Raw genomic sequence first — 22,804 nt, 5'->3', positions numbered from 1 at the left:
TTAATAGGACATGCAAGAGAAATACATGTCGTGCAAATACTGCATTTTTTCTGACCTCTGAAACAGCATTTTAGGGAATAATCAGTTTAACAGATGTTTCTACTGGGTACGAAACATCATGCATTTGTATTTATGTTTATTTATAAAAATGTTTTGACAAAATGCAGTACGAAATCAAAATAGTACAATAAAATGAAAAGAAAGTAGAAAATAACTTCAGGTGGGAGAAGAGAGCAGGAGTGACTTTACTGGTGGGTTTAACAAATACAGAGAAGTAGGCATTCCAATGATTAGGAGCAAGCAGTGAGATAGAAAGAAAATGGGACAGTCACAGGGTGGCTTGGGAACAGAGAGAGGAAAGTGTGATTGGGTGGTGGGGATGGGTTGAGAGTAAAATGAAATAGGTGAAATAAGAGGTGGGATTCCAAGAAGAGCCAAGATATACAGTGTAGAGAAGAAGAAATAATGGAGCAAGGACGAAGACTAAAGAAGATATGAAATGAGAAGTTATAGATAGAACGAAGAGGTGTAAGCTGAAAGGCAGGAAGGCCTATAAGCATGGAAGAACAGTAGAAGAGTAGTGAGAAGATAAAGGAAAAATAATACTTAGTAGAATGTTGATGAGTTGAAAGCGGTAGATCCGAGAAATGTTGGAAATGTGAGAAGTCAAGAAGACAATACTTGCGAGCAATTAGAGAGAATGGAGGAATAATTGGAGGGAATGAAACATAGGAGAAGTGGGGAAATAGAGTAGGAGAAAAGAGGACCTCAGCCACGCAAGAATGTGACAGTAGTGAGAATGTTTGCAATGTTGGATTTGTAAAAGACAAGTGGATAGAAGATTTAATATCTGGAGGGGGAGGATTTGGGAGTTATCGACATAAAAGTAGAAAGAGAAGTCAATCATCAAGTGATTATCTAGTGTGGATAGCCACAGCTTGTACATTCTGTTTCCAAGATGACATGTTTAGTACTTAAACTGAGTGCTGTGTGACGTATGCTTGTACGTTAAGCAAACACTTGATTGAGAGGTTATTTTTGTTGCTCAATGAGTTGCTTGATACCAGCAATTATCCCATCATGTTTCAAACAATTGTTTTGTAGGCAGTAATGGTTAAGTTAACTCACCTTAATGTGACATGAATTACGATAAAGCAACTATCAAGCTAATAGTGTATATGTAACCCTCCATAAAGGACAGGAAAACAAGAATGACGCCAACATAGTTTTAATCATTTAGCTTAATAGAGGTGGCACTAAACAGAAGTAAAATAAGCAATGGAAATACAAATTAACTGGCGGGTAAAGAAATGAATATAACACAGATACAATTTTTCTTTTATTTCAGAAAAGGTTTTGTATTTAACAATATTTTGTAAATGTGGTTCACATTTGTGTTTAAATGCAGATATTCCGTTATTGTCTTGTTCCTTCTTAAATTAGCTGGTATTTTACAATATAAAATTATACTAAAAATGACAGTCTTTAATGTGTATTTTATGTTAAAACAATCCATCCCCACACTGAAATACTTTACAATGCTAACTCAATATTTACAAACAGTAGTATTGCAATCAATGCTAAATTATACATATTAACAACGTCCGCATTAATCTGAACTGAGAAAGTGTTGAAACAGAAGAAAATAATTAGGATAATATCACATTTTCAGTAAACAGATTTTCTAGTTCAAGGAACAACTTATAATAAAGACATTCCGAAATATACAATTTCAGTAAATTCCTCAAATAATTACACACATTCACCCCAATCACTGTCATGGAAGAAGGGGCTACATGAGGAAACGTCTTCAGAAAAACCACAGTACCTGGAAGACGTACAAAGCTGCATGTGTAATAAGCTAATCTGAGTCCTTCTGTTACAGAAGACAAACTACAGCATTTCTCAAAGAACATACTAGGAACAATATTTATTCAGTAAAGAAACTGGGCGTGGGGGGCTTAAGGAACAAGCACTATATACATCTGATGTAAAATCTGTGTATATGATGTTTTCAAATAACCAAAGGAAACACTTGTGATTGTAATCCTATCTCTCCATCATGCTGGTATGTTCATTAAGGTTATTTACACGCTACAGCTCTGCCTGTAAATGGGATCTCATTTAAAATTAAATAAATAAATGTCCATTAGCATTTTTTAACCAATTAATAACTGATTTTACCTTTAATAACTGATTGTTAAATTGCATATAATGCTGGCAAGGTTGTGGGACTCTTCCTGAGGGTTTGACATGCAGATGGAGAGGGGTACACTATGCAGTGCTGCCCAGTGAGTCAAGCTAGAACATCAGAACCGGTTATGTAGAGTATGAACTGGATGTTTCTCTTAACAGCATAACGCAGGCTAGGCACTTTGTCAAATAATTACATTTGTGATGGCAATGGTGCTGCTGTTCGGAGTCACGGCTACTGTTGACCAAACTGGCCACAGACGGAGCCACGTCAGACTAAATACCCCTATGCCCTTTCTTGATCGCTGTAGTGCTCCGAGGCATTTCTAAGCTTGGACCCAAGCCAGATTTACTTCTGTCTCTCGGTTTTCTTTACTCCATTTTCTGGCAAATTGCATATTACTCAAAGAGAGGAGTATCAGGGAGACATACATTTTTTACAGGCAAAGGATCCAAGAAGCTATGTTTGGCAAATGTGTACATTGATGCCTGTGCTGATGCTTGACAAATATCCAGAACAGGGAAGTGGCACAACGCTCTAGAAGAGAAAGTCTGAAGGCCCAATTGCATCCCTTATTAGCGCAATTGTAAGCATGGCATTCGGGAAATGCATAGGACATTCTACCAAGACGGTATGCAAAAAAAATAGCACTATCCACACAAGCACCAGTAAAGCTCACAAAATGCCTGCTAGCTTTCCTAAAGTATAACATCTTAGAGATGTAAAAGATCCAGGCTGTATTGGGGTCCAGTTGAAGGAAACATTCCACAGTTTTGGAAGATGAAAAGAAACAAAATAACATAGGCAAACTGATTTTGTGTTAGAGATGGAATCCAGCCAGTACCTTCAGAAGGAAAGAGGGCCTAACCTTCATGGGCACTGTCTCTTTGGAAAAACACAAATATGGAGGCTTGACAGAGCCTGGTGTTCATTCACCTGCCTAAGTGATGGCAACATAGAAAATCAAGTGTGAGCTACCAACTAGAGCAGGACTGAAAATTCCCAATGGCAACGTAATCAACAAGGTCAAAATTAAATTTTGTTTCCATGAAAGAACAAATTGAGATGGTGAAAGAACATTGCATAAGAGGCTGTACGGAGAAAAATAACCCTGTTCAACTGTTCTCTTGATAGCTGCTATGTAGCCATTCATTGCATCAATCGCAAGCCATCATTAGCAAGGTACAAAACAATGCAGAACAGCCCCCTTGGACCATACAAGTGGACCCACCCAGGGCCTTTTCCGGACACCAGGCTGAGAATGTGCTCCATCTGCAGGTGCAGATCCATTTCCTGTAGGTTCAGATCTCCTGGCTGACAGAATATCTAGTAAATGGTGAGCCCAGCTCTTGTACCTCCACCTCTCAACAGCAAACCATGAAGGCTAGGACTGACCAGATTTGAGTGGTGGATTCTCCTTTACACCTTCAACAGTTAGGTTCACCCTAGTTGGGTGTCACCAAGGCTTTTTGGAGACCCCAAGGATTGCAAAGGGACAAGTTAGAAGGTCCAAGTATCACATCCTCCTGTCGGGGGCACTGCAAATCGTGGTGGACTAAAACCACCTCAAACTCCTAAGTTTGAAAGTAATTGTGGGGGTAAAAAGGGGGGAATTGGCGGAAGCACGTTCAGACATTAGGCAATCAGCACATTTATCCAAGGATATCCATTAAAGGGAACAGATCGACTAACACTTCCTTTAGAGAATTGTAGCAAAAGGGCTACCATAAAGTCGTCCACTAGAAGGCAAATATCTCCGACATGATCACTTGGTAGAGCTCTAATTCTTGCAAGACTGTCACTGCCCGCTCGGTGTGTCCATAACTAGCTCCTTCTCTGCCAGATAAGCATCAGACCGGACAACACATTTTTCCAGGGCTCAGAATCATCGCTGCACAACCTCCTTCAATGGAGCTAGAACCCCCACATTACCAGTGTTGTTCACGCAGTGCATGGCTACCTTGTTTTGCATTAACAAATGGACCAACTTGCTCCTACCAGATGGCCAAAAAGCAACCAGTACCAGCCAAATCACACTGAGGTACAGGAGGTTTATGTGTTCGCTCAGCCACCGAAATTTTCAAGAAGGTATCCGTAACCACGTGGCTTGTGGCAATGGCGGTTGAAAATCAGGACCACCAGCTGAGAACCCAACACACCTGGTCTGAGGACTGACTTGGTGTGGAAGAGTGCCCCCATATTGGGACAAATGCCCATGTAGAAATAAACTTAATTTGCACCTTTCTTACAAATGTTTGTTGCCTAGTGAAAGACATTGTGCAATGATGAAAACTGCTTCTAAACCATATTCGAAAAACTTAACTGATGCCTTAAATCACAGCTTTGCCATGCGTGGCAGTGTTTCTCCTCTGTAACATTTCATGTTTAACTAAAACATTGAAAATTAAATGTAATCAAGCAGTCAAGTGCATTTTTTAGATCAAATTGCAAATGTCTTAGTTGAAGAAAAAGACAGAGCTATTTATTTTACTATTCTCTATTAAGAGGTGTTTCCGTGATCCCACACATAGGCAGAAACATCAGCATCTATGAATATCAATTAAGTTACTAAGACAGAAAATCTATATTGTACCTAAATCCTTGAGGCCAGATATAATTAAATGCTTTCTCATTTTTCTCACATGTTGACAATGTTTTGGAAGGCTTTAGCCAGATACATTTGTACTACTGTATTTGCAAAAGGTTAGAAGCAAATGACAATAGAGTTGCTTAAGGCTACAGTGGTCCACAGCAATAAAACCTGGACTTGGAAAGTCCACATACCGTTATAAGGAAGATCAGTTTCACCCAAGGGATCACAGTTAAAGAATTAAGTTGGTGGTCTGGAAACACAGGCTTGTTGCACAATTCACAAGAAAGGTTCCAATGTATACAGTGTTCACACAAAGAAGGCAACACTAATGCATGTGAATTGATTTTTCCATAAAACATCCACCATTAGAATACAGAGTTCTGGATTGGCCACAACTTCCACAACTAGGAAGATAAATAATCATGCAGCTAAGCTAAATTTGTGTGGCTATCCTTGCAAATTGGTTTTGTTATAGTTATTGTATCATACGTAGAGTTCATAACTTTAAACATTATTTGTTTGAAAGGGACATTTGCAACTTTTTACATTCTTACTAAAGTATCAAGAGATACCAAGACAAAAGCTTTTCATTGCAAGAGAAAATACATAAAATATAGATTTCTTTTAGCATTCAATATTAACAGCACATGGTTGCATATCAAACACAGTCGCTCACTGCTGTGTGACCACTTCAAAACAATAGTACTCTTATAATCAGTGCACCATGGTTTTTGAAATTTGATTTTTACTCTAGTAAAATTATCAGAAAAGAAATAGTTTGACACATTTCATATGTACGGACTGAACATTTTTGCACACAATTTCAATATATTAGCTGATGAGAACATAAACTAATGTAGTGGACTAATACCAAAAGTCATTTGAATGGAGGGAAACATTTTCTCTGCAATATAATTAGTTTCATATTGAAGATTTGAGAAAAATGAAGATTTGTTCATATTTCTGATTTAGAAGGAACCACATTAAAGTGTTCAACAGATCCTCAGTCTTTTTGTACTTAATGTAACAGCCTTTTATTTAATTATTTAATAGCGTAAACATTTGGGAACATTATCTATCAGCAAACTATGTAATGACTATATAGCTTTGGAGCATTATCAAGACAAGACAAATACATTTCATCAAAAATACATGTCATTTTATTTTATGTACACCTGAACCCCTAACACAATTCAGCATAATCTATATGTACAAGTGCAAGTTAGTTTTTTACCTATTTATTTACAAGTTCTTTTATGAAAAAGGCTCTCTCAAGAACAGAACATAATCTTATTCACAAAGGAATTTTATTAGGTGTTGAAATCTTCTAGTTTTATAAGGGATGAAACACTGGTTTTAACAGGTTACCAGCAGACCTACAAGGGGCCTGAGAAAGTGACCATTGACATTCCGTAATCAGTAGGGCCATCTGAAATGAAACTATGAACATGCATTTATTTGCTTCTCCTTGAAAAGTAATGTTAAATAATTATTTGTGGTCCCCAAATCCACCAGCCAGTCAACTCCATGTACCTTTTAATGCGATGGTGTTCTAATGGGATATGTGAAGTGAAGCATCTAGTCAATATAACATGACCATACATTTGCCAAACCCACCATTATAAAACTCTTAAGCAGGGTATTCTAAACAGAATGAGGACCCTTAAAAGCAATACCTACGTATGATTATATGTGATTAAAAATAGATGTATATGAATTTGTATAAGATTAAAGAACAAAATATTTTACTAAATCCGATTTTGCATTTGTTTTATAAATGTCTTAGAATTTCCTAAACAGATTGGCTAAACTGACAATTCATCAATCATCTAAAAGCCTTTGTGCTTAGATAGTTAATAGTTTGCAGAATGCAGTGTGTGAGAATGATTATACCACACTCTATATTGTAATTTACCTCATTAAATTCTCCCCTGTATTTACCACAATAATTGTAAGATGAATTCCCTATAATTTTTCGTTAAGGGTTGGATCATCAATATCCCTACAGATTTACTTTGAACTGAAGGCTTTGGCTAATTCAATCCAAACCTGTCAGTGATCAAGACCTGTTTCTAGGAGACTCACAAAGACTTAGATTTCGTTCTTGAAAAAAGCAGGGACGAATCAAATGGGACATTGTTTACTGGACATGCATCTGTTTGAGGTAATCTGTAGATCATCTTATTTAAATTGAACTCCGAAGTATCACACATTTAAAAAAACTACAAAATGGTGTAATAAGAAAATATTATAATTACAACAGAAAACAATGAACAGGCCTCTTTACACTATGCATACACATGTGTACATGTCTATGAACTTATTACCATTGCCAAGAATGTTTGTGTAGTCCCAAAGTGTAGCAAATGTAGAAAAACGACAGGGCTCAATAATACAAAATGAACGGGGCAGGAGATACCTCAGAATACACACTTGACTCAACCATGAAGCGAAATACTCAATGATTGTGAGTTATAGTCAGTTTAATATATATCATTGCATATTTCTACCGACGGTGATGATCATTTAGACCGCCATTTGACCAACATAAGATTGCCGTCAGCCCAGAAGCAGATATGACCAATGTCATGGACCCACGCCGTGCATCGGTCATGGACTCATTGATACAGTCCTACTAATCTGCCATCACCTACTGTGGTTTTTCTACATCACGAACCTGCAGGAAGCTCACACTTCACCCCGTCCTGATGAAGGCCAACCTAAGAACAGCCATCAATACAGCGCTACTAGGCCGAAACACTGCTGTGTAGACCATATGACTGAGTCCCAGTGCTCTTTCCACACTGGTTCAATTGTGATTGCACTCAAGCACTTTGTACTGTGTTCTGTGATATTCTGTGATATTTTATTACCAATGTGACCGTTTGAGTCTTTTGAAGGTATGTACTTGCCATTAAAACCAGATGACATATGAATCTATGTACTAATGGTTTCTTTTATTGTCCAGTTTGTACAAACACTGATCTCCCTGCAATAATATATAGCAAACTGTGAATATAACTCACAATGATCGAGTATTTCGCTTCATGTTTAAGTCGAGTGTGTATTCTGAGCTATCACCGGCCCGTTCATTTTGTCTTATTGAATGCTTAAATCACCTGGTAAGAACAGGGACGTTACCAGGAGCCCGATCGAATACTGGAAAACTACAGGACTACATTCAGAAAAATGACAACTAAATTGAAATGTAAGACACTAAAAGGAAGGCAAATTCCAATTTCCAGTTCAGAAAAGCTGAATATATAGCCTGCAGCCTACAGTAAAAATGGCAAAAATATGACAGTACAGAAACCTAGAGTAGAGAAATATTTGTGCATCTACACACCTTGAGCTTTGCAGAAGTATACCGTAGCACAATTCCTATTGGCAATAGAATGTAGGCTACAATATCAAAGGTGCCTTTGCAGACATTACTTCAAAGGAACATATTTTTGGGAACTCTTAGAAGTAAAATAGGTGATTAGAGGGGTTGCCATGGAAAAACAAAATTGTAGGGGCCTGTATCCCTAGAAGCCAAGAATTGTATTAATGAAAACTACATTGTTTACATACTTATGTTGACTGACGAGTAATACAATTTCTCCAAATCTGAATTTTTGCGTACAATTTGCCTGACACAAATTAGGTCTATTCTAGTCAATGACACACACTGATTGCATGATAATTGGAATAGGAGATATATGCTAAACAGAAGTTCACAGAAGATTAAAGTGTGAACATTTTCTTAATTATAATCATTACATTGGTAATCAGTTGCCTTATCAAAGCCCACATTACACAGTCTAAACAATCAACTTTTGTTAAAGTCTTCCTCATTTAGTCCACATTTTCATAATATTTAAAAGTTTTAGAAATGTTTGCAGATTCCGGTTGTCTCTTGTGCCAAAACATTCACAATCAACAGGGTTTTAGGCCAAGTCCAACACTATGAAATTTGTAATCAATAGCAATGGCATAATGTACTTTTTTAAAAACTTGTAAAGGGTTCTATTAGGCTCAATGACAATTGAATAACTGGGGGATGCTGAGGTTTATATTCGAGAAGTAATATATATATATAAGCAGAATAGTCTATGGCTATGGACAGAATGCAGTGCACTATGAAGGGTCGATGACCGAAAACCTGGTCACTGCTATCATAAGAAATGTTTTCACATGCAACCGTGCTTGATGTTAAACATTGCAAACCTATTTGTAATACTGTTACAGTCCACATAACCTTTTCTAGACTGCAACAAATATTGGGTATCTGCTACAACATGGGGCAAAAGCGATGGTGGTACAAAATTAACCAGCAAAGGATGCAGACAAACTATTGAATTCTCCATATCAACTAACACGTGAATGACAGTCATCCGCTACATCTTGAGACAGCTGATATGCCACCCACAATTGAAGAATATATGTGCAAAGAGCATTAAGGATATATCAGCCTTGTTATTGTTCTTGGCAAAGAGTGGACATATCAATCAATTTTTTAACCAATGGTCAAACTAATGATCCTGGACAGTGAATTCAGTTATTTAAGCCAAAATCGTCCCCAAGCTTTATGTGTTATTTATAATAGCATAAGTGATCATGACTGTATGTCAGACGTTCAGATCATAAATGGCATAAGATGTAACCCTCAATGATAGTACACACTACAGGTGCAATGGCAAGAAGAACTGAGAGGAGGAAAGTGCTGGAATGGTAATGTCATTTTCATGAACGTATGCTGGGTTGAAACCTGCCTGGTCCAAGGCAATAAAAGCCAGCATTTTCCTAAAGTAAGAGAAATAAATAAAATTCAGCTGCTTTAATACTGATTGCTAAATCGAACTTCAGTAATATAAACACACATAGCCGTATTAAAAACATACATGGTAGATCCATTAAGCTGATAAATAATTGGTGTGCATTCTCATATAGATCCAAAACGAAAGCATGTTTTTTAAGGAATGAGACACCAAGAAGAACATCCCATCCCCAGACTGTTTTACAGACCAGGGCACCATTTAAAAAATGTACAGAAACTGATTTCATCCAACCTGGGAACAATTGATCTGGTGCATATATGATATCCTTTCACAGTGCTTGTACGCACTTGTATATCATCCTACCATCACTGTTATTAGTAATTCCTCAGAGACTTTTTGAAACAAGATTTCCATTATCAATAAAATCTGCTTGCTGCTGCATGCATGGCCTACTTCACAAAAACTGCTATTTATTAAAGGAATATAAAAAATAACTAAGGGCACAGTCACTTTTGCAGAAGGGCACAGTACATTAAGAACAGTCGCATGACAGCCTTTCCACAGTTCTGTATCCTCTAATTGGTGTGCACATATCAGAATTGCAATCATCCTTTATTGCTGTGTTGGCATTTTGGACTTTTACAAATAAATTATTATACTACCTAAGAAGGTGCAAAAGTTAAATCAGACGTCAATACTTTGAATAGCCTGTGCAAAATACAGGAACAGTTTGTCCTATAGGAAATCAATTGTTTATGCATATGAATAACCGAATTAAATATCACTATCACAACATATGGTGCTTTCCTAAGCAATGCTAATGTTACCATTAACATGTTCAGTACAACATACCAAAAACGTAATGATTCTTGTGACTAATCCCCTTTTTGTTTCAACTTAGTGAGGGCTGCAGATGAACATGTGTAGAAAGCTCACCATACATATTGAGTAATCTCCCACCACAAAACTGTCTGCCAACGTCAGTGACATATCCACGAGAAATCATTTTTCTCAGAGGTCATTACCGAAGTACTTGTTTTGATGAGCAACCTGTGGTGTTTGTGCAATGAATCGGCTAAAATAGTGAGACACTGTCCCCTCTTCAATGAGAAGTAGCAACCATATTCAGTATCTTAGACAGAAAGTTACATTTTGCTTGAAATTCAGGTTAGTAAGCAACACAAAGTTTAAGAAACACATCCGTCATTTGAAGTTGCTCAGCCTCGTTAAAAAACATTTTAACATATTTCCTTTCGAAGACTCCATATAAATGACTGTACCACACAGTTAAATCGCATACAGGGTTGATCTCAAAAGTCAAATATGCAGTAAAAGGTGGTTTAGCATATTCTGCAAGTTCATGTAATTAAGTTTAAAGTGTTACATTCTCAAAACCGTTTTTTTTTTTTTACAAAAGGCACACGAGTGGCCACTTTTCAAGGTAGGTTATAGATTACAGACTCCCGGATATCACCAATATAGAGGTGTTTCCAATGATATGTCACAGAGGATGTTTAAGCTATGATGGAAGACGTTGAGCCAAGAAGAAATGGCTAGCTATGATCCAAAATAAATCAATATTTCCCTTCCAAATTACCTGTATGCAAATATCTGCTTGCAACTCTTTCCATGAAAGCAGATCACAAGCAAACACATCAGCTGATACCTTATCCTATGTAATTATCATTACTCTAGGTGAATCACATTTCACAGACCTAAGCTGAATGCTAGATAAAATGAGAAATGTTCTAATGTATAAGGAGCACCTAATCGCACAAGTGAAGCCTCACACGTTTGTAATTGAAAATTCGAGAAGAAAGATTGTGCGTACACATACACAGAATCTCAACGGGATCACGTTGCCTGGGCATCAAAATATTTACTGAGGAATGGAACGTAGAAAATTAAATCACTCTGCTGTATGGTGACCAATGCTCACTTCTAATGAAAACCTCTTTCAAATGAAACTATAAACATATTTTCAATCATGTCCTTTTGAGTCTCCAATCCACACATTTAACCATGCAATTTAGTAGATAAATTAAATGAATATACATTCAGAGTTATTTATAAAGATCGAATTATAATGAATTATAATTTCAACTGCTCCCAAAAGATCAAACATTCCTTTAACAAGGGGGCTTGGAGAAGGAGACGCCAATGTACAGCACAGCTTTCTAAAAATATCTCAATTACAAAGACAATGGTATACATTGTGCATCCATTTTACTGTGTTGAACGCATGAGTTGGTCTCCAATCAATGTTTCAATATTGGAAATTGCAGCGAAATATAAAGGATCATGGGTGAACAACATCGCCAGAAAGCAAGAGCTCTTCCAAATGCACTAACGTGCATATTGTACAAATGGTCCGTCTATACATTGCCTCAAAAATCACTGGTATTAGACTTGCATGACTTCTAGTAGTTAATAACGTAATGAACACTTTATTTTAAAGACCTGCATATTAAAGAGCACCTATTTCTGATCGATCTAAAGTTAGATTCGCAAGAATGATAGATTAACATTAAATATGTCTGTATTCTTTACCTAGAAAAATCAACCAAATGCAGAATGTTTCTTTTTTAGGCAACTCAAGCTGATCATATATTTACACTGTAGTGTCCGGCAGTGTTTTTTAAAGCTTTCAAATATATTTTTTAGGATCCTTACGTGCTCTGTACTGCTTAGCTCCAACACCTGTGTCTTCGGACAAACTACACAAGGTTCTTTTGCAGCATACTGTTACGTAAGTAAACAGATATCATTTTCCATAAAACAAAAGCACTGTTAAATACTGCTTCTGCATAACTAAAGACCCAATAGTTCTAAATAACGAGCAACAGTTTATGCGATAAGACTAAAGTATGCCCACTTTTCATCAATGAGTGCAGTACACTGCTTTTATTGCTAATGAGCAAGCAGCTAGAAAGGAAAGGAACCCGTCAACAGCTCAATGGTCTTGTTCGTGCAGTACACAAAGGTGGATTTAGCTGTGTGTGTTAAAATAATACATAGAAAATGGACAAATGGTAGGCTGACAAAGGGATACATAAATAATCCTGCTCAATGTCAGGTATTATAATCTGATACAGGCCCATATTTAAAAATGTAATTGACAGTCTTCAGCAACATATTCAGTTTGTGACTTACTCTCCCAAAAACATTCTAACAACAACTAGGTTTGACACCAGTTTCATCTCTCAATGTCAAGAGTAAAGTACAAAGAAAGGTTAGATGCTTTATTGTGAGCACCTTTGATACTTGTGCATTTTCTTTACTCCTATACGAGGAATATGCATGTAAAAAGAGGAAATGTCCTACATTTTTCTGATCCACAGATTTTTGTAGATATTTTGTTTTACACAAGTGTCATCTTCCCAAATACAATTAAAAACCAACCTTAGCTGTGATAGTGTGGGATTGAAAAAAACCTTTTGTAGCAGAGCGTTTCCATTCTTGAGAGCGTTTGATAGTGGCATCCACTGCAGCAGAAAGCACCTTCTGAATATAAACCTGAGTTGTTTGCGCTAGAGCATTGCGCTACATTTTTTATTCCCACCAATTCTTATGCGATGATTTGGAGGTTACAGGACATGGATGGAATGACGGACATTCTTATGACAAAAGAATAAAAAAAAACAAGGAAAGTTGGAATTCTGGAATGAGTAAACAGAAGCAATTCCACAATGGACTAGTTTGGTTGTGCAGGTAAGCAACAAACAGCGGGTCTTGGAAGATGAAGGACATCTGAAATTTTCCAGTCTTGTTCATGACGAACTGTAGAACCTGTCGTTCGCCTAGACATAATTTCTTTTAAAACTCGACTATCAGCCATCATATACAAGTTCCGGGCTGAACAGGGGGCTGGTGTTTTCGATTTCGCACTCCTCCAGACTTTTCTTTGTAGGCGATTGGCATTTGTTGTGAAATGTCCACCAAAGCACTTGCCACTGCAAGTCCTGAATAAATAAACACTAGTTACAAAAATAGATTTCAGAAAACATATCTAGTTCATAATTTAACACTGCATGCGTAGTTTTGTGATTCAGGTCTCTAAATTTTGAGAACATATCTACATAAATTAAAATGAAAAGATGCAACATCAGAAATACTCTTTCGACATATTCATACTATACCTGGAGGCTAATGACATACAATGTACCAACAGAATCACTTATTGATTACACTGCATACACTAACATCATAATGCATGAGGATATTGCTGAACAAATAAAAAAGAAGAACACATTACCTACCTTTGGGTAATTTTCTTTCAGATGGATGTTCCTGCTATGAATTCCACATCTATGACAATCCTATCGACAGCGCAGCGGCTCTTCGGAAAAGGTTCCGCCGCTAGGGGTCACAGCACAGCTCTGCCAGATGGCTTTTAATTGCTCTGCACCGGATCTTTATAATCCGACGAAGCTTGTTCTGGGTGAAACACGTTGTTTGTGCTGTAATGTCCATGCTGTCCAGTTATCCATTTGAAACAAATAAAGAAGATATTTATCTACTAAGGGGGTCCGAGCGCTTTTATAATTTATAGGATTGAGTACCGCCATTTTTCTGCAATAGAGGAATTCCATTGCTACAATTACTAATATATATTATATGGGATACATTTCTCACTGTAATCATATTTCTGATGCTTGCATCTGCTTAGATTCACACGCTGTGCATATTCAAACATCTAGTGGTAGTTGCAGAGTATTACTAGATTTGTTTTCTGAAACTCGAAAAAAGGACTTTGACAGGGCATGCTAGTAAAACTATCCCTAGTGTGACGTGTACTGTACCCATGGTCCTTCGCGCATCAAGGTCCCATAGATTGATTGTTTCTGACATGAGGTTGTATGAAGTGTAGCGCAAGTACAGATGTGATAAAGAAACATAGATAGACCAATAAAACATCTATGCGCCTTTGACTCCAGAAGGGGAGGGCACATGTGAATCTAAGCAGATACAATCATCAGAAATACGATTACAGTGAGACATGTATCCCTTCTGAGGCTTGTGGATCTGCTTAGATCACATGCTCTGCATAGATTAACAAGCAGTATCTGGAGAAGGAGGTGGAAAGCGATAAGGTACAGCGGCAAATAGATGTTTTAGTATCACTTGTCCAACCTGTGAATCTGCTATGGAGTGAGTGTCAATGCAGTAATGCTGTGTGAATGTATGACTGGAACTCCATGTAGCTGCTTTGCAAATGGCATCTAGGGGAACGATTGCAATGAAGGCTACGGTTGCTCCGGTACCTCTGGTAGAGTGCACCCTGGGAGTGAAAGTTAGAGCTCTTTTGGACAGGGAATAGCAGAGTTGAATGAATTTGACTCTCCATCTAGAGATGGTGTTTTTTGATAAATGATCGCCTTCTCTATCAAGTGCTATGGAAACAAAGAGCTGGTCGGTTTTCCTGAGGGGTTTAGTTTTGTTCACATAGTACAAGACCGCCCTCCGCACATCTAGTGTATGGACGCTACTTTTAGCTGAGTTGGCTGGATTGAAAAATAAGGTAGGAAGTTCGATGGCATGAATTTAGGGGAAAACCTAGAGTGTGTTCTAAGGACAACCTTGTGGATTATGAAGAACAGGTCTTGTACGGACAAAGCCCATAGCACACTGACTTGTCTTATTTTTTGTATTGTTTTATTTGATATGGTTGAATTCAATCAACCTTTCAAAAAATTAATACACCACATACATAAATCATTTCCATAGACATACATCAATTATTAAATAACAAGAAAAGAAAAACAAAAATTACGACTTAATTACTACTTCATTACTCACCTAAAATAACATTTCCAACATTAACAAAATTAAGAATTTACTAAAAACAAGAAAATACAAGAGAATCTCGTTAACCTGTATATTTATTTTTTTGGTTCATAGATGAGAAAATATGTATGTATAAAAAGCAACTAAATTTAGGGTACATATCGATTAGAACTACTCGAGGGAAGCTTTATATTATCCATATACACACTTGTGCTACTGTTCATTATTCATTAATCATGGTGTGTTCTAGTGAGGTAAATTAGTTTACTTGCTCATCTATCTCCAGATTGAGACTAGTTAGAAAATTGACAGCTGCTAGCTTCGGTGAGGGCCAAGGTTGATTTAAATCTGAGGTATATTCACCAACGTCTTTTAGGCCGTATATATTGGACACCAGTGAAAATGAAGGAGAGAGGCTTGGCTGATGTAGATCTGTGCTGGGGAGTGGGGGCTCGAGAGGGACCTATCTACATATGCCCTGGGAGTGCAGTAGAGTGCTGGACTTTTGGAGAGAAGTTTTGGATTGCATTGATATGGTAACTAGTATGACACGGCCTTGTACTTTTCTGTCAGTGATTTTCCTTTCAACTGATAGTCGAAGTGTGGAGATGTGGGATTGTTCGGAATGGATTGATAGAGCATTGTTGATGGCCATAAAACAAATAATGAAGGTGTGGAAATCCAGGAAGAAGCCACATTGTGAGAACTGGGTGTCGGATATTCGGACGCTCTCTTGGTATGAGAAGACTCAGGCAGTTCGACAACATCGGGAAACTGAGTACGAGGAGAGATGGGGGCCATTCAGGGATTTATTTGGATGAGGTGTAGTCTTTGGTTTATTTTGTGGATATTGAGGTTGGGGATTGGTAGGGGTTTATCACATCTTGCCATGAGATAGGAGGGTGGGGATGTTTTGGGATTTCGTTTTGAATAGCTGTTACTTTAGTAGTAATTTGCATTTTGTTGCACTGATGTATATGGAGTAATCTTTTGCTTGTTCCCATTCTGTTACTCAGTTGTATTATGTTTTGTATAATTATTAAATAAAGTTGATAAAAAAATTAAAAAAAAAGAAAATTGACAGCTGCGATTTGAATTGCCAAATTATTACACCCTAGCAGGGTAACCCAGCATTCAGATTGAGAAATATTTCCCAGATATTGACAATGTCTGGAGAATGCTATTTGTCTCTGAGTTCTTAACATGCTACACTCTGTAAACGGATGTGCAAGAGTCTCACGTTTGGTGTTATCTTTGCAATAGCGGCATGCATTTTGTTCAGAATGCACTACGCCTCGTCTTCCTTTAATATCCCGTGTTATCCACAGGTTAAAGCAAAGGCAGTGTATTTCACACCAATATTTCGGGGAGGGTGAGCGAATCAGGTACTTTGGCAGGATACTTAATTTTTTGGGGGGGGGGGGGGAAATCGCACAGCATCACCATCACCATACATTCGACATGATTCACAGGTGCCAATCCAGTCAGTTTGATACATTTTCCGCTTGGCTTTATCAGGATTAAACACCAACAAATTAATAGAAATTTCAGCTTTTGCTAGTGTCGAGTACACATTGCCCAACCAATTAGAAATGAAATTAGATTGTTTTTTTGAGAAAAGGTACCGTGACAGAATTTCAAGCAGCGTTTTATAATTTGCGGACATCAGACATTTTCTAAATAGGGAGCACCTGCGCCAACTGTATTGGGCTACGAGAGATAGTAGACCAAGTTCATATCTTATCCACGAGATCAGAGTGCATTGGGGAAGATTAATAGTACGCCAAAACTTTGCTTCCCATTGCTTAAATTTGAATTTTGAATTAGGCGGGAAAGTTTCAAGGCCATATAAAAGAATAGGGACGATTTTTTTAGTCCAGAAATGCCATGCAGGTAGAACTGAAAAATTCCATATTTGTGCATTATAATGCGTGCCTGTGAGCTAGCCGATACCAACTTGGACTCCACCCTCTCTATCTGCCCGTGTGCTCCTTGTTGACCTTCAAAGATTGTACCTAAATAACAATAATTTGTGACCACACGGATTGGAGTTACACCAATGGTCCACATATATGTCAAGGGACCAGAGCGCTTAGGTGAGAATTGTACGATCTGGGTTTTAGTCGGATTGATGGATAATTCATTAAGCTTTACACAATCTTGAAACACGCCCAATAGCTGTTGCAATCCTACCTGGGTTCTAGAAACAAGGACTAGGTCGTCAGCATACATCAGAGATTGTATTTGCTGATCATTCAGTTTTGGAGCGTCTGATATGACTTGTGCCAGCGATATATTCACATTGTGAATATAATAGATAAATACCGCCGATGCCAACGAGCAACCCTGTTTTAAACCTCGGTATGTGGGGATTTTTTCCGTTAGAATACCATCTAGGATAATGCCTATTTGGACAAAGATGGCGTGGTGTAATGAATGGATGATATCGATTAATGCTGTTGGGCAATTGTCTCTTTCAAGCTTCTGTAATAATAGATAGCGACTCACAGAATCAAAGGCGGCATTTAAGTCAATGAATGCAAAAAAGACTTGTTGCTTGTTCTCATAACAATGAGCCTTTATAGCATTCAAAGTTAAAAGGTTGATGTTCGTACCCATGCCAGCCATGAAGCCTGTTTGGTTTGAGTCACGTTGGTTGTTGATTCCTGTCCAGCAGTTAAATTTGTGAAGTACCAGTTTAGTGAAGATTTTCCCTGGGGCATCTAGTAACGCGATCGGTCAATAATTTGCCGGGACAGACCGATCACCCTTTTTAAATATTGGAATTATTATTGAGGCCCCCCACGATGGAGGGATGAGATGAGTGGTTAAAATGTCCCGAAAAATTATGGACTGGATATGTGCCCATCTATATGGATGTTTTTTAAACATGTAGTTTGATAGGCCATCTGGAGCCTCTGCTCTTGAAGAGCTTAACTTCTTAATAATGTCATATATGGCTTCTTCTGAGGCGTCTAATTGCGAAGACGACCTTGATGACGCATAATTGAAATTTGCATATTGGGGGTCAGCATACAAGGTGGAAAAATGCTTGACCCACACTGGCTCGGTTACGCCATTTAATTGGGCATCTGCTTGCTGGTGGTAAGTGTGATTATTCAATAGAGCCCACATTCCAGCTGAATTTTTGTTTTGCATGGCATAGGCCATTGCATCGCGGTCTTGTTGAAAAAAGTAAGGACTTCCGCCCGCAGATCCAGTTCTTGTATTTACAATTGGCTGACTTTAGTGCCTGCCACTTGTTAACAGTCAGAGCTTAGAATTTGCCTTTTTAGCATTCTGTGCTCTGCCTTCCTTTTAGAGACGGAGGCATCAAAGACCTGTGAATGTTTAACAACATTAGATTGAGTAATAACAACCGTTTGGGCAAACGAGTGCAACAAATCTGTATATTCATTTGCACCCTGGTGAAAGGACTTAACTGTAACTAGTTGTTCAAATTGGTTCAAGGCGGTCGTAGTCCATTTCAGGCGAGTTCGGGAGCTGTTAACTCTCAAATTATTGGAACTATATACAGATCTCTGTATGATGGCGTGAGATTTCGCTTAAGCTGAAGGGTCAACATACAATGATCACTATTTGGATGACTTGGACGCTAAAATGCTCTGTGTGAAATCAATTTAGACTCAACATACATAGTCAATTATGCTGTTTACCTGCCCACGATGCCATGTGTAATTGGGAGGAACATCCCCTTTTACTGAACCATTCACAATATGGTAATTGTGTTATTTCATGATCGAAGACCATTTGCGGATCCCTTGACTTTGTGGTCCCACCTTCCAGAAGTTTAGATTTAAGTCACCTAGGACGATGGTGTAAGTAACCAATTTGTCCAATGAAATAATGTGGAACATGTCAAGGAGACCCGCAAAGAAGATGTCATCAGACATGCTGCCCGGGCTACGATATATATTAAGTAGGGCAAAAAACAAATCTTGATTTGAAATTCGAACTAGTTGGATATGTGCTCCAACAGAGGCCCATGGAGTAATTGAGAAGCCCTTTGTGATATTGACAGCCACAAGGAGGCCTGAGGAGGGTCTGCCTCCAGTTGGAATTGCAGGAATGAGGGCCAATTCATAGTTGTCCCATAGAGGGGGTTTAGTGAGCCAGATTTCCTGTAACGCTATAATATGATGGTGAACAGATCTGTCTCTAAAAGATGCAGTTAGATGCTTATGCCCCCTTGTGTTCCAATTTCCAAAAAATATGTGGCTTGTATTGACACATTGTAATAGTTATTGTCGAGAATTCTCAGATGACCAGGCTTCTCGAGGTTCACTACGATGACTTTGCTATATTTTCAGTATCGTAGTTGATCTTCTAGGGGTCAAGCAAGCAATTTCTGGGTCTTCGGCCAGTAAAAACCCCATGTTAAATAGGACCATTTTATTGCGCCAGATAGATTGGAAAACTACCCCTGATGGAATCCAATGTCGTACTATTGTAAGTGGAGAGTCAGTTAAGAATTCAATTTGATCAATGTCGTCTGTGGTAATGTTGCATAATTCATCAATGTCCCCAAATATGTTCAATACACTTCGTTGGTTGAGATCATAAACTGGGTGATTAACTTCTCTAAACTTGAGAATGACGGTATGAAATTTGGCTCGTTGCGAGTGAATGTGTCGCGAAAGCCACCGCTTATCAGTTCTACGCGGTGTCCATTTCTCATTGTTAGAATTCATATGACTCACCCTGTCTTGATGGCATAATATCATTAGAAGCTACTTTGGATGGCTGTTGTTGCTCACCAAACTTATTGTAGCCTCTCCTTGGTTCTTCACTGGGGTGAGCAGGCTCATATTGGGATGGTGCAAAGGTTTCCCCCAATTTAGCAGATAGATATTCATCTACTCTTTTTTTGAGTTAATCTGTTAGGGTTTGTTGAGTGGGAGCATTCAAAGACTGTGTTACTTGAGGCATAGGTGCAAAAGATACAGATTTAGGTAAGGATGGGGGAACAAAAGACACTTGTGGTGGTGCTTGAGTTTGTGAAAGAAGTCCTGAGTTCACTGGGTTGTGGCTATTTGCAATCCCAGTGGGCTTATCTGGTACAGAGAGGGATGCAGAAGATATTTGTGTATTGCATAGCGCGTTTACCAATTGTGTCAGGGGAGAAGTGGGCACGGTAGAAGCAATTTTGTCCCCTGTAGCGGCAAGGTGCAGGGTATGTTTTGCAACTCCTGCCGTCATTGTATGCACATCTATCACAGGAGCCGGGGCACTAGTAATTTGTTTGGTTACTGCAGTAGATGATTTGCCAAGAGCTTTGAAGAAAGTGGACAAAGTACTTTTCGGATTTTTCGCTCCAATCATGTTTTTTTTATAGGGATCAGAGTTTTCTTGCAATTGGTCTTACATTTAGGATTTTCTGCTTGCATCTTTTGCAAGTGAATCAGGCCCTGATTAACATTCTGCTGAATTTGCGGAGCGGGCAATTTTCCAAGATGATTACACATTGCTCTGCTCAGTTGATGTTGTATTATTGATTTTGGAATGAAGTCTGTGGATATGTGCTCGTGGCCTATGATGCCCGAGATTGGTGGAAGTGGACATGGGGCCGGGATACTGGGAACAGCCTGTGATATAATAGATGGTACTTGTGCGGAAGATGGAATTTTATTAGGCTGCCCCACGTCACTGGGTAACATGATAACAGACTTCAAGGTTTTCCTTGCTCAAAGACACTTTAGTGAGTTGTTGCGTAGAAAGCCATTTCATTAATTCTTCAAACTGATTTGATTGGCGGGCTACTTTGGTGTCCAAGGTCTTGAATAATTTACATAAACTTTATTAATTGCGTTTAAAGCAGGTTGAATCATTAACAACGTTTGAGCAGCATTGTCAATGGGATAGGGTCTGTTAGGACGAGGAGTTGGTAAGGCAAAGGACTCGAGCATTGAAATAACATTGCCAGATGGTGTATCACTGGGTATAGATGACACAGATGGTACACTAGAGACACATTCCGGCTGTCAGGTAAGATGAATAGACTCGCATGTGCTTGCATGGATAGAAATAGCAATGGAATCTGATAGTAGTTGGAGGGAAAGCAATTGGTGAAATGGACACGTTCGGATGACGTGCCAGAAGACAGTTTTTGGTCGATTCCATCATTGTCAGATCATAGAATGGGGATTATTGATTTGTTTCAATGGGGTGTAGGACAGGGAGCTGATTTTCCCTATGGTAAGTGGTGATGGGGTGCATGTCCCACTGAGTGAACGGGTTGCCGGAGACATCGGCGAAGACATGTTTATTTGGTCATTAGGGACATTGAATGGAAAGCGGGTTTGCCTGTGTGGAGTCCGGGGGGGTGACAGACATAGCAGTGAAAAAAGATTGAGGTAAGGCAGAATTCGGAAGCCCCAGAGTAAGTGGTTGTGACTGTGAGACAAGAGTCAACGGTGCAATGAGTGGCATATTGATTGTAAGCTTATACGACGTGTATGAGGTCATTCTTGTAACTTAGAATAAATCAAAAGTTCACTTGTGCTTTAGTGCTCACGAACTGTTCAATCAATCAGTAATTTGCAGTTGTGTTATGAAAAATAAAAACCTTGAATGTTACTAATTTTAACAGTAGTAATCACAACATGAACAAAAAACTGAGGAGCGAAGCGGTACTGAACTCAGTACTCGCTCGGATGCGCGCGCAGGATGCGCGTGTGCCACGTTCAAGTACAACAACCAATGGAGCGTTGAGGAAAAGCAGCCAATCCCAGTGTTCGGGAGGCGGGCAATTCTACCTCTGTCACTCAACCTAGAAGAAAGCCAAAGGCAAATCAGCCAGTATTCAACGGATGTTCAACAAATGTTCTGTTGGTAGTGTCAGTGCACAGCGCACCAATTAGCAGTCACCTTTTCTTGCAGAAATCACAGCTGTTGGTTGAAAGTCGGCAGCAGCAGTAGAAGGCGAGCCGAAAAATGCAGTCCGAGCAGCAGCAGTAGCAGTTGAAGAGCGTAGAGCGGCGAAGCGGTACTCAACTCGGTACTCGCTCGGATGCACACGCGCGATGCACGTGTGCCACGTTCAAGTACAACAGCCAAGGGAGCGTTGAGGAAAAGGAGCCAGTCCCAGTGTAGGGGAGGCGGGCATTTCTACCTCTGTCACTCAACCTGTTCTTGCAGAAATCACAGCTGTTGGCTGAAAGTAGGCAGCAGCAGTAGAAGGCAAGCCGAAAAATGCAGTCCGAGCAGCAGCAGTAGCAGTTGAAGAGCGTAGAGCAGCAAAGCGGTACTCAACTCGGTACTCGCTCGGATGGTGGTGATGGCTACCAGGAATACAGTTTTATAGGTGAAGCGTTTTAGGCTGGCCTTGTGCACAGGTTCACAGGGCAGACCCATGTGTTTGGAGAACACGACATTAAGACCCCAATCCGGCGTCGGGTTGGAAATGGGAGGGTATAGCCTCTTTACCCCTTTCATGAAGGCTTTAATAAC

At 38.9% G+C, this 22,804-nt stretch overlaps 1 protein-coding gene across 2 annotated transcripts in view; it reads right to left on the bottom strand.

Annotated features, from left to right (window-relative positions):
• Positions 1-1,326: 1,326 nt before the first annotated feature.
• The window catches only part of ATRN (attractin), a 1,434,670-nt gene continuing 1,413,192 nt past the window's right edge, over positions 1,327-22,804 (bottom strand). For both annotated transcript variants that reach the window (XM_069632253.1, XM_069632252.1), the window contains exon 29: positions 1,327-13,509. In XM_069632253.1, coding sequence (XP_069488354.1) covers positions 13,385-13,509 — 125 coding nt within the window. In that variant the 3' untranslated portion in view covers positions 1,327-13,384. The remainder of the gene's footprint in view (positions 13,510-22,804) is intronic.

Source organism: Ambystoma mexicanum, chromosome 6q, assembly GCF_040938575.1.
Source record: "Ambystoma mexicanum isolate Mex_15411 chromosome 6q, UKY_AmexF1_1, whole genome shotgun sequence".
NCBI classification, from domain to species: Eukaryota; Metazoa; Chordata; class Amphibia; order Caudata; family Ambystomatidae; genus Ambystoma; species Ambystoma mexicanum.
The sequence above is the reverse complement of the archived record's forward strand: the minus strand, read 5'-3'. Positions and strand labels throughout refer to the sequence as shown.